At 37.3% G+C, this 11,744-nt stretch overlaps 1 protein-coding gene across 1 annotated transcript in view; it reads left to right on the top strand.

The window, feature by feature from the left end:
- Positions 1-1,945: 1,945 nt before the first annotated feature.
- EIF2S3 (eukaryotic translation initiation factor 2 subunit gamma) overlaps positions 1,946-11,744 on the top strand; it is an 11,905-nt gene continuing 2,106 nt past the window's right edge. The window contains exons 1-10 of the mRNA XM_008629232.2: positions 1,946-2,061; positions 2,528-2,655; positions 2,772-2,893; positions 4,286-4,380; positions 5,625-5,783; positions 6,965-7,099; positions 8,002-8,096; positions 9,004-9,148; positions 9,568-9,737; positions 10,696-10,868. Coding sequence (XP_008627454.1) covers positions 4,326-4,380; positions 5,625-5,783; positions 6,965-7,099; positions 8,002-8,096; positions 9,004-9,148; positions 9,568-9,737; positions 10,696-10,868 — 932 coding nt within the window. The 5' untranslated portion in view covers positions 1,946-2,061; positions 2,528-2,655; positions 2,772-2,893; positions 4,286-4,325. The remainder of the gene's footprint in view (positions 2,062-2,527; positions 2,656-2,771; positions 2,894-4,285; positions 4,381-5,624; positions 5,784-6,964; positions 7,100-8,001; positions 8,097-9,003; positions 9,149-9,567; positions 9,738-10,695; positions 10,869-11,744) is intronic.

The raw sequence follows: 11,744 nt of genomic DNA, 5'->3' as shown, positions 1-11,744 counted from the left end.
GCGCAGGAAGCAGGTCTTGCCGGTCCTGGTGGGTGTGGGACTCCCGGGCGAGGCGCTTCTCCTGCCTTTGAGTGCGAGGCTTGTGGGTCCGTGTCCCGCGTGTGCGAGTGAAGCTTTTATGGCTCACTGGTGAGTGCAGTTTTCCCCGTGTAAGGTTTGCCGTGTTCTGCGGTATTACAGACTCTTCCTTTGCCAAAGTAGAGCCATGAATTTGCGCTGTATTTCTCCAGCAAGCTCGAGGGCTTGGCTACCAGCCCTGTCTTGCTTGGTTTGTCAACAAAATTTTCTTGACTATTGACAACTGCCGAGAAATACCAGTTCTACCTACCACTGTAACTACTGGTTGCAGTGGTCTCCCGCTGTGGTAGTCTTGCCTGTTAAGTGTCTCGCCTGGCTGCCTCACTTATTACACTTGTATGCTAGTATAAGTGTACATGTAATGTGTATTTCAAATTCAAGTGTATATATATAATGTATATAGTCAAAAATCCTGTTGCTGTGTCCCTGGTGTTCAAACTGGAACGGCTTATTTGTCTTTACAGTAATCACGTTCGATGTTCCTCGGGCTTGAGCACAGGAATTCCCTTTGTGTTACGGCGAGCATGTCAGCTAGGAGAGACGGTTTCTTTACTTCCTCTCATTGTTGTGGCGTTTCCTAGTCGGAAAAGGACTAGCTGGAGTGTAAGCAGGAATTACCTTTAAGGCCTGTTCTGTCGGCCCTTGAGTGCTTATGGCTGAGTGGAGCTTCTTGCTGAGCAATAGCCTTATACCAGTCTTGAAGAAAAAACTTCATGCGTGCATAATTGTGTGCACCAGGAAGAATTTTCCTGGTGGCAGGAGTTGCATCACGCTGAAGTTGTGGTCTCCCGGCCACATGGTGCCATCTGCAGGTCACATTCCCATCGCTGGGAAGTCATTTTAAGTTCGATATACAATAAATATAAATTTAATTGTGTGTCTTGGATGTTCAAAATTTGTTTTGTATTGAACATGAACATTTTATTCATGTCGTACTTGAGAACAGAATGAGTGAGCTTACGTTTTTTATACAGATCTGTTTGATCACTGTGCACAGAACCTTCATGTAACAGTGTAAACAATACGTGATTTAATGTGTGTGTTATTTGTATCCTAGCAAAACATTTATATCTTGTCCTGCACCAAGGACTCTTTTGGCATCATGAATCTTTGCTTGAACTGAGTGGCTCATCCATATGAATTCAATGCAGGATGGAAATTGGCTGTACAGGGGAACATTTCAGTGGATTTCAACACTTGTCCGTTATGTGGACAAACAGCTTTAAAAAAACCTAAACAACTCTCTCAGTGTTGTTTCTTTATCTGTATAGGGTGTATTTGTGAGTGCTTTATTTTGCCAGTGGCTTTCAATAAGTTCACACAACAGACTATTTAGGACAGCAGAAATTTTGTCTGGTACCTGAAGTAGCAATAACAGTAGCTGAGGAAAAAAGTAGCCATTAAAAAGAATAAAAATCCATGGTGCTAGGGAAACCTCTGGACCCACTGACTCAAAAGTGTTAGTTGTAATTTTATATTGGCTGTAATGGAACCTTACACCAATTAAACAACTGTTTATTGACAAAGCTTTGTTTTTAAAATATTAGTGCAGTTCATCCTGTAGCCTGTTGAAAATGAATTTGCCTGTTACGTGTAATTTAGGTTTGGGGGTAGGTAAGGGCTTGGGGTGTTTTGTTAGAAGCTTCTTTTGAGGTTTTTTGTTTTGTTTCCTCCTGTCTTTAACACCTTGCAGTCAGTGCCGATTTACAGCCAGGGTTTTGAATTGTAGCCTGTACTGATTCACAAGCAGGGCTTGGTTCCCTTTTGGTCATATTTCACATGTTTAAAAGACTGGAATGGATATAATCTAAATTGGTTTTGCTGAGTAGAACTACTCGTTAATTTTCAAGTTTCTAAATTTTTAACTTTCTAAACATTTATATACAAGGTGAATAAATTCTAAAATCTCCCTTATACAGGATGTTACCAAGTTGACGCCTCTTTCACCAGAAGTCATCAGCAGACAAGCAACAATTAATATAGGTAAAAGCAAACTTATAAAAAAGAGGGGTGCGTTAAGGTGACTCCTTTTGGTGCTTGTGCAGTTGCAGATGGTGCCTATGTGGTAACACTTCCAAGAAATTTGTACAGAAACAGTTACATAGTAGGTTTAGGGACTTTTCAAGCCCTTTTGACTGGAAAAGCACCATTTTTTCTTCAGGAACACAGGTGAATGGCATAGGGAATAGTTGCTAAAGCAATGTTTGTTTTACCTTGAAATTAATCATTGGGATGAGTTTCATTAGAGTGTAAAGATCTGTCCATTGGGAGCTCAATTTTGGATCTTGTTTGTTTAAGTAAAAATGTTTACAAATTCCATATATCCTTCTGATGGGGTTCTGGACTTAATGGCTGTGAAGAATTTGGGGTAATTGTGTGTTGATCATAGTGGAACATTGCACGGAATTAAACATTGATGTATTGACAAACATTTCCTTTTGAAACACAGGTACAATTGGTCATGTAGCGCATGGAAAGTCGACAGTAGTCAAAGCTATATCTGGAGTTCATACTGTCAGATTTAAAAATGAACTGGAAAGAAATATCACAATCAAGCTGGGTTATGCTAATGCAAAGGTGAGTCATTAGTGTAAATGTAGCCCCTGTGTTGCTAATATACTTCAGTGGGGATGTAAGCTTACAGGTGACTAACCCTTGAGGAATTAAAACTTTTCCATTTTAAAAAATCACAGATTTACAAGCTGGATGATCCAAGCTGCTCTCGACCAGAGTGTTACCGATCCTGTGGAAGTAGCACCCCAGATGAGTTCCCTACAGATATTCCTGGCACCAAAGGGAACTTTAAACTAGTCAGGTAACTGCTTTAAATGACTGGAATAAATTGTGTTTACTTTCCTTTCTACAAAAACAGGATTGAGCTGAATGGGTTCTGGCAGACTACACATTCTTAGATGGGACACCCCTGAGCTAAGATGTTGTTTAAACTCTCGTGAATTCCTTGGTGGTTGGTGGTGACAAGCACTCCATGGTACAGCACAGCTGTGTCTGCTGTCCTCAGCTACTTGCAGGACTTTGAAGTGAAATATTTCTGCTGTTAATATAAGTACATTTTAAACCAGACAGATTGAGAACTAATGTGGACCTTACAAACGCATCTTCAAAATTCCTTTTGAGAGGATGACCTTTGTTAAACTTTTTCTTCCTAAAGGCAGAGTTTTCAAAGCTTTTAAAATGAATGTATGAAAGCCTGATGCTTAATGTGAGATAAGATCTCTCACTGGAGGCCAAGTGTTCTTTATTTACTTGATTTCTGATGAAGTGTAGCACAGTCTTTATGGAAGCTTAGTAACCACAGCAGTTGTTACATGAGTCTGCACAATGATTGCTCAAATGAGAGTAGTCATGAAGACTGTTGTACAAGATTCTTAGTTTGTGCTTATGATGAAATACTTATGGGGCTGTAACCACGTGTCTTTCCTTTTCTCAGATTCCCAGCAGAGCACTTGTACTAAGATTAACTTCTGTTGGAGTGTGACAGGCAGGCAGCCATTGTGAAACAACTGGTTAAAAGCTTTGCAGTCTTTATCCTACTGTTACTTGCTTGTAGTAGATTTCTAACATTATCAGCAAAGCAGCAAATCAGTCCCTTGCTTTTTGGTGGCCTGCCACTAGAAACGAGGATTCTTCACTGGATAGGTTCAGGAAAGAATATAGTGAATAGAATATTGGTCTAAACAATAAAATCATAAGGTTGGAAATGTAACAGCATCTCTGTAGACAAATCTTTGAAGTGCAGTTATAACCATTTAATTAAAGATGGATAATTTCCTAAAATTGGAGAATGGGAGATACCTTTTAAAAGAGATAAGAGAAATCCCATTTGGTGTGTTGGGTTTGGGTTAGTGGTGGTAGGTTGGTTTGATTTCGGGTTTTTATTCCAGTGCATTTAACTCTAATCTAATTTACAAGTAAATTGGTGAAATATTAAAGAGGAACTTAATGTGGATAAGTGGTATTAAATCTTAAAACTCAGAAAAAGTATTCAGTAGCTGTTCAGTAGCATTTGTGTTCTTTTAGAACTTTTTTGAAAATATTTTTAAGATACTGCTTTTCAGCATCTGTCTCAAAATGTTTATCTATTTTAAGGATACTTTTAACTTACTCTGCCTAATCACTGACATTAATCAGTCAGAGGAATTGTTGATAATGGGCTTTTGGATTTCTCTTTCACATTCTCCTACAACAGGCATGTCTCTTTTGTGGATTGTCCTGGGCACGATATTTTGATGGCTACTATGTTGAACGGTGCAGCAGTAATGGATGCAGCTTTACTGCTGATAGGTAACAATTGCTACCCAAAAACAGAGCTCCATTTTGTAGTGTCATGAAGCAACTTTATGTGGGCTTTAAAATCTCCTGGGAGGTGGTGAGCAATTTAAACAAGTGAATGCTTTTGAGATGTGCTAAAGAAAATAAAGTCGTGCTAAAGAAAATCAAGTCATGCTAAAGTGGCAGTGTACTCTAACAAGGTGGCTTGTTTTAAGCACAGGTATCCATACTCACTAGTCTGGTAGCTGGCCCCATTGACAGAAGATAGGTAACGTGAAACCTTGTAGTACTATAGTACTGTAAAATTTTTATCACTTTATGGAAACAGATTAGCTACAAGTACGTTTGGAGTTTCTCTGAAGGCTCAGTTTCCTTTAAATATGCATGTAGTCTTTGTCATACAGTAGAGTTCACAAACAACAGTACAAACAGTAAACCCAGATAAATATGGACAAAATTTAAATACAGGAGATTTAATTTAATCCAGACAAATTTTGTTCTGGTTTGCCAGCAACAGGAAGTGAGTAAAACTAATTTTTATGTATGTATAGAACATTATAGTGTTCTGTAGTGATACATAGCAATTATCTTACCTTGATAGGATATGTCAGCAAAAGAAAAAAAACGGCTTCAGATACTGTAATTTAAAGTCTGAGATAAATGATGAGCTGTCATTTCTTCTGCCTGTTTATCTCTAGAAAGTGTGATAGACCAAACTTCAAGCAAGATTAACCACCATAATGGCCCATCAGTCAAAGCTGGCTTCTTAGATGGCTGAAATCTAAACTATACTGATAGCAGCCCTATGTATCACATACTTGATAGAATTATAGTATAACAGAGTTTGGGGATCTTGGTATTTTTATGACTTTACTGATAAGAAAATGTTGCGATATTTCTTGAAAGGTGATTTGTCTATTACGCTACTGTCAGCACTGAAATATCTGAAGAGCTAAAGGATGGAGTAGATCAAGTTAGGTCTTGGTATCTTTGGATATTTTAGGTGGGAGCAGGTTGAATGGGGGAACCTCTCTGGTAGCCTCTCATCTGTCCTGCATTGTGTGGAGGCTACAGCCAGCAGTTGTGAGGGAGAATAGGTGCTTATTGACTTGGTTGCTTCACCTGTAGGTTACTGAGAGACAAGTGTCTTTTCTTTTTTTTTTACATAATGATAGTGGATGGAAGTAGATGTCTTAACTGTAGGAGTTTTGTCCATCTTTATAGTTTCTATATTCTAGTTACTTCTCTTCTTTCAGCTGGTAATGAGTCATGCCCTCAACCTCAGACCTCAGAACATCTAGCTGCTATAGAAATCATGAAACTGAAGCACATTTTGATTCTACAGAATAAGATTGACTTGGTGAAGGAGAGCCAGGCTAAAGAACAGTATGAACAGATTCTTGCATTTGTACAAGGTAAGTTTTCAAGAGCAGAAGTCCAGTTAGTGGTGGAAATTCAGTGTTGAGAGTGATTTTCTATATGTTCATAGAAAAGCTTCTCTTAGACAATGCTGGTGGATATGGTCTGTTAATGTGAACTTTAGACCCCGGGAGTTGTGTTTCTTGCCTGTTGCAGACTGCATGCAATAATGTTATGGCTCTGGGTCAGAGCTCTGGATGTAAAACTAGTAACAATGGCTCTTACTTAGTAGCTTTCAGTGGATTTGTGATTTCTTCCTGGATTGCTTCTTTGGTAGAGATTTCACTGTGATTTTACTGGAGTGCAGGAGAGAAGGAAGCTGTACGCATTAGGGGCATCTTGTAGGTATAAATACTTTTTTTTTTTTTTATCTAATGACAAAAGATTGCTCTTTCATCTGTGTGTAAATCCCGTTTGGGCAGTGTTATCCTACTCTGTAACGTTCTGCTCACCTTTAGCGTGCTTTGAGTTTTATCTTTCCCAGGAGCTTCCACTGTTATCCCTGTTTATCTGCAGTAGGTGGGGTGTGTGACAAGCTGCAGAGCTAGATTGTCACCATCAAAAGTAGCCAATGAGTCTTTTTTTTTTTTCTTTTTTTTGTAATTCATAATTGTTGCCTTGCAGAAGCTGTTCATAACAACTCTGTCAGAGTGGGTTGATGTGTAAATTTGGAGTTTGAGAACTGAAGCAATCACAAGAAACATAGATGAAATTAAAACTAATGATGTCTAACAAACCTAGATTAGTAAATGCATTCTTCTGTAAAATTAGGATTTTTCTAAAATATGTATTTGTATTGCAAAATTTGAAAAACAGAAATCATTAAATTAACAGGAAATTTAGTTTGTCATAAAGAAATCTGACTGTAAAATTGATACTGATGTAACTGGAATATTGATCTCTCTTAGGAAATCTTAAAAATACTTTTGATCACAGTGTAGGAAGTGAATTCTCCCTTGGAGTGGAAGATTATCTTGCTCATTTTCAGAATGCCTTGAAAAGTAGGTGTGGCTGATTTGAGCTAAGGTGTTGAAGGGAAGGATAAATGCTCTGAAACTGCTTTGGGAGATACACACAGAACATGCCATGAAATTCATTAGTGTTTTTAACAAGGACAGAACATTTGGTCATATTGTACTCTTATAAAGGCTTACTGTTGAACTTGATTTTGTTTTAGGTACAGTTGCAGAAGGAGCTCCAATAATTCCAATCTCAGCACAGTTGAAATACAACATTGAGGTGGTTTGCGAATACATAGTGAAGAAAATCCCGGTCCCTTTGCGAGACTTCACATCTGAACCAAGGCTTATTGGTATGTAAGTGCTCAGGCCTGGGTGTCTGTGGCCAAACATTTTTAGAATGTGCCTAGCACATGCTGAGTGCCCTAAACAGAGGTGGGTTTAAAACGAGTATTCAGAACACTCTTATTTTAAAACTTACATGTTTTCTGAGAGCTGTATTGTTTGTTCACTGCTAATTGCCGTTGGTTTTGTGTATATTTTGTGCATATGACAGCACTAAAATGCAATAAAAGTGAGAAATTTGTCTGTGTCTTAAAAAAATCCCTTTAGTTGCTATGAATATAGTTTTGATTTAACAAAATATTGACCAACTGATGAATTTGAAAATTATATTATTTCCATGGAAATATTTTGGGTAGCTTGGTTAGATCTTTTGTGTTAGTCTCCTGTTTCCTGGTTATGATTGTCAAAGTCTCAGTTCTTGTCCAGCATATTGTGAAATGCAGTTCCTACAATGAATTAATTGGTTTGCCTTTTTTTCAAATAATCCAAGAGAGTCCTACACTGCATAAATGCGTAAAAATTGACCACGTTACATCAAGGTTACAGTATTTAACTATGAATACATTAAAACAAAGTTCTAGTATTCACGATTAACATTGTGAATATTGAAGGGGTTTTATAAAATGGTTGATCATTGCTTTCTTTTTCAGATACAGATCTTTAAGTTACTTTCTGCTCTGCAGAAAAAGTCATAAGAAACATTTTTATATATGAGCAGTTTAAATGGTTTTGAGAATAAAATCAACAGTCTGCCTAAAAATTTGGAATAAAATATTGATTGTTCTGTTTTTGTAATATTTATAAATGTGTGTATACTTTTCATAAGGCCAGAAAAGCAGTCAAAGTTGCTAACGAAAGACACTGTTTAAAAATCTGATATTAAATATAAACCTGGTTATGGTCTCTTCAGTAATTAGATCTTTTGATGTCAACAAGCCTGGCTGTGAAGTTGATGACCTTAAGGGAGGTGTAGCTGGTGGCAGTATTCTAAAGGGTGTTTTAAAGGTAACCCTTTCTCTTTCTTAACTGGAAATTTTTAATGACAATGAGTAGAGTTTTTCTATGCTTTCTACAAAATATATCTATTATATAATTGATTTTTTTTAAAACTTGAATACAGTCAGATGGCACTTACCCCTTCTGTCTGTACTTCATTTTTAGTTGACAGTTTCAAAATACCAGAACAAGAAGCACTGATTTCAATTTTTTAAATATATTATTGTAGTCCTAACTTTTGCTAATAATGATAACAGATTTAGTGCCTTAAAAAAATGGAAGGAGCTATTTTTTTTCCTGTCCTACCACTTGGACTTGCTGAATTATTGTGGGGAAGAGGAGAGCAAAAGAATTTTAAAAGCACCTTGGAAGTGTCTGTGGGTTCTCACAGGTCCTACTTCCCCATTTAAGTATTCTATGTATTTTCATTTTTTTATTGTCCTTGCTTGCCAGCAGTAGATGGAAACTTTAAAAGTTGTTCTGCTAGGCTGGAGAGCAAACTATGTCTCAGAACATTTGTACAGCTTGTACTTTCTTTGGTTTGCAGTGTATTGATGTCGATCGGTTACACTGATTGAATTAAGTCAATTTTTCTCAGTGCTGAAATATTTCTAAATGAAATGTTGTGTTTAAAAAATAAATTGAAATTTAGATGTTGGAATTATTGCTGATAAAGATTGTTTGCTAAAGCAGTTTTACAAACTGTATTGAAAAGAAAAATCAGTTGTTACATTTGCCGCGAGTATTGTTCAATTTGCAGCAAATGGTGCAACAGAAATCCTACAATCTGCAGTAGCCCAGAACCAAAGACTTGTGTAAGAAGTAGATCTTGGGATATATAAGTCTTATCTGTGACTAGTCAGCTTCATGTTCCTGTGAAATAACCAGTTAATCACTTTTTCACTTATGTAATTAGGTGGGCCAGGAAATTGAGGTGCGCCCTGGTATTGTATCCAAGGACAGTGAAGGAAAACTCATGTGCAAGCCAATCTTTTCCAAAATTGTGTCACTCTTTGCTGAACACAACGATCTACAATATGCTGCTCCAGGAGGCCTTATAGGTAAGAATCTTATGAAAAGATTTATTTCTTCATGCTTATTGAAAACAGTTGTCTTCATTCAGCAACAAATTTCAATGTAATTAACAAAAATACAGTGAGAAATTTTAGGCAATTCATATATGTAGAGAGAGACAGGGTTGATGTGAAAAATGGATATTTAAGGCATAAATAATTTTCCTGAATGTCACTGGCCAATGCAGATCAACTTGCACTGTTCATTGTACCAGCTTTAACAGTAGAATATTTCTTCATTTGTTTAGACAGCTCACAGTCTTGCTGACAGTTTGAAAGTGCTGTCCAGGTAATAGGGAATTCCCAGTACATTCTCTGGTTTTTTAGATCATCTTCAAATATTTTAGCACATGAAAATGACACCTACCTTCCAGTTACTCCTTGCGACTTCCCTTGTTGTGTTGTAGGTGTTGGCACTAAGATTGATCCCACTTTGTGCCGAGCTGACCGCATGGTGGGCCAAGTTCTTGGTGCAGTTGGGGCACTGCCAGAAATATTTACAGAGCTAGAAATTTCCTACTTCTTGCTGCGACGACTCTTAGGTGTGCGCACTGAAGGAGACAAGAAAGCCGCAAAGGTCTGTGCCCCTTCTTTTGTTTTTCCTGATTTTGCTTCCTGTGCTAAGTTGCAGTAATGAATATATTTCTTTGATCATGTGTAGAAATTTTGTCTCCCTGTTGATATAAGCTTGTCACAAAACTTATCTCCTTGTTTAATACTGCAGAAGAATGCTTTTTAGAGCAGTAGAAATTCATATCAGAGTAGTTTAAAGTAGCATACAGGATTTATGTGTCAGGTTAGGTATTTTTCTAAACATGATGGTAGTTGTGTTTTGTTATCATCCTATTCATTTGTGCAATAATTAGTTTTACAGTGGTACTGATCTGCTTCCTACTGACATGCTTTTTGTAGATTTTTTTCACTGCAGAACTTCTTAAAGTATTTTTGAAATACTCTAGTTGAAAAGAGAGTGAACTTGAGGCACAGTGCAGACATTAACAGTAAACAGTTTGTGTAACACGATCTGTTTTACACAAATCAACTAAAAGATTTCCCCTGTTAGCATTTAAATCTATAAGCTGCTTCATGCAACAGTAAGTAAAGTGCTTCAACGCTCTCTGATCCTGTGAAATGAACTATTTTTGATTTTTTTCTGTATGTAGGTATAAGGGAAATGAGAATACAAGAATATTCTTGTAAATAATCTGTATAACATCACAGTTTGTAACAATATCTCTCTGACTGTTTGTTTCTAACACGTTACGTGAAATCATCAGTATATAGAAAATGTAGAGAAATCCCAAGTACATCATACCAAGAATGTCAAAACTACATGTACAACATCTTTATATATTTGTCCTTTTGCATATAAAACTTTTATCTACTGACACTGCTGCCCATAGTTTGTGTGTCTGTATTTACAGTATTTCTCAGCTATACCTTTTCTTGTGGCAAGAAGATACTTGGTACTGTCTGAGCTATTTTTGTTGTAGTACTAAAGCTTATGTTTCAGAGTTCTGTATATCTGTCTTCAGGTGCAAAAATTATCGAAGAATGAAGTTCTAATGGTAAACATAGGATCCTTATCTACTGGAGGGAGAGTCAGTGCTGTAAAGGCTGATTTAGGGAAGATTGTGCTAACTAACCCTGTATGCACAGAAGTGGGAGAAAAAATTGCTCTGAGTCGAAGAGTTGAGAAACACTGGCGGTAAGTTGATGAAAAGTTGGTAGAGTACCTGGTTGCTACATTGTTAACAAAGAAATACATGGATCTGATTTTGTACTAGAATAGGTAGGTATATGTCTGTCTTAAAAATTCTTCTGGATTCCCCTATCTCATTGGCACCATAGTTTTGTGGAATGCTTAATTTCATTGCTACCCTCTTTTGTAAACAAACACTATGGTTGGGAGGGTACCTATTAATTAACAGACAAGGAAACACCTGAGGTTCATGGTTTGTTGCCCAAACTGCCAAGCTGTAAATTGGGCTCAGTAGGGAATCTTGGCAGAGGGGTTGGGAAATTCTGAAAATACTAAGCCAAAACCTGTCTTTATGCACACCTCAATTGTGTTCTACCCGTGGAGCTGCATGTGATCTCCAGTGCAACCTGGAAGTAACAGCAGGGGAACACAGGAGGGATGTTCGAGTGTTTTATGTATTACAAGCACAGAGGAAAGAATAAAGTATCAACTGGATTAACCCAATCAAATTACAAATACAAAATGTCTGACTGCACAGAAGCATCTGGAGGCTGAAAATGATGAATGGAATTGGTTGGTGGTTCATTTTATCGTAGTGCCAGAGTCTCTTTAGGTGATTACATATACTGTACCTGTCGCGTGTTTCATAAGACTGGATTGATAAGAACATAAAGAGTGTTTAGATTTGTTGGCTCTGCACAGCCGTTGTAGTATGAGAGAGCACAGCCATTTTTACAAGAAGTCTGTACTGTATGGAAAGGAACTAAGCTTTAAATATCCATGGATGCATGTTTCTTTTTCAGATGACAAGAAAATGTAGACAGGAATTTAGTGCTTGCTGTCTCAGAGCAAGATGACAAATTAGGGAAGAGATTATTCTCC

The sequence above is a fragment of the Corvus brachyrhynchos genome, unplaced genomic scaffold (genome assembly GCF_000691975.1).
Source record: "Corvus brachyrhynchos isolate BGI_N302 unplaced genomic scaffold, ASM69197v1 scaffold11, whole genome shotgun sequence".
In the NCBI taxonomy this organism is placed as follows: domain Eukaryota; kingdom Metazoa; phylum Chordata; class Aves; order Passeriformes; family Corvidae; genus Corvus; species Corvus brachyrhynchos.
This window is presented reverse-complemented; position numbering and strand designations above follow the sequence as displayed.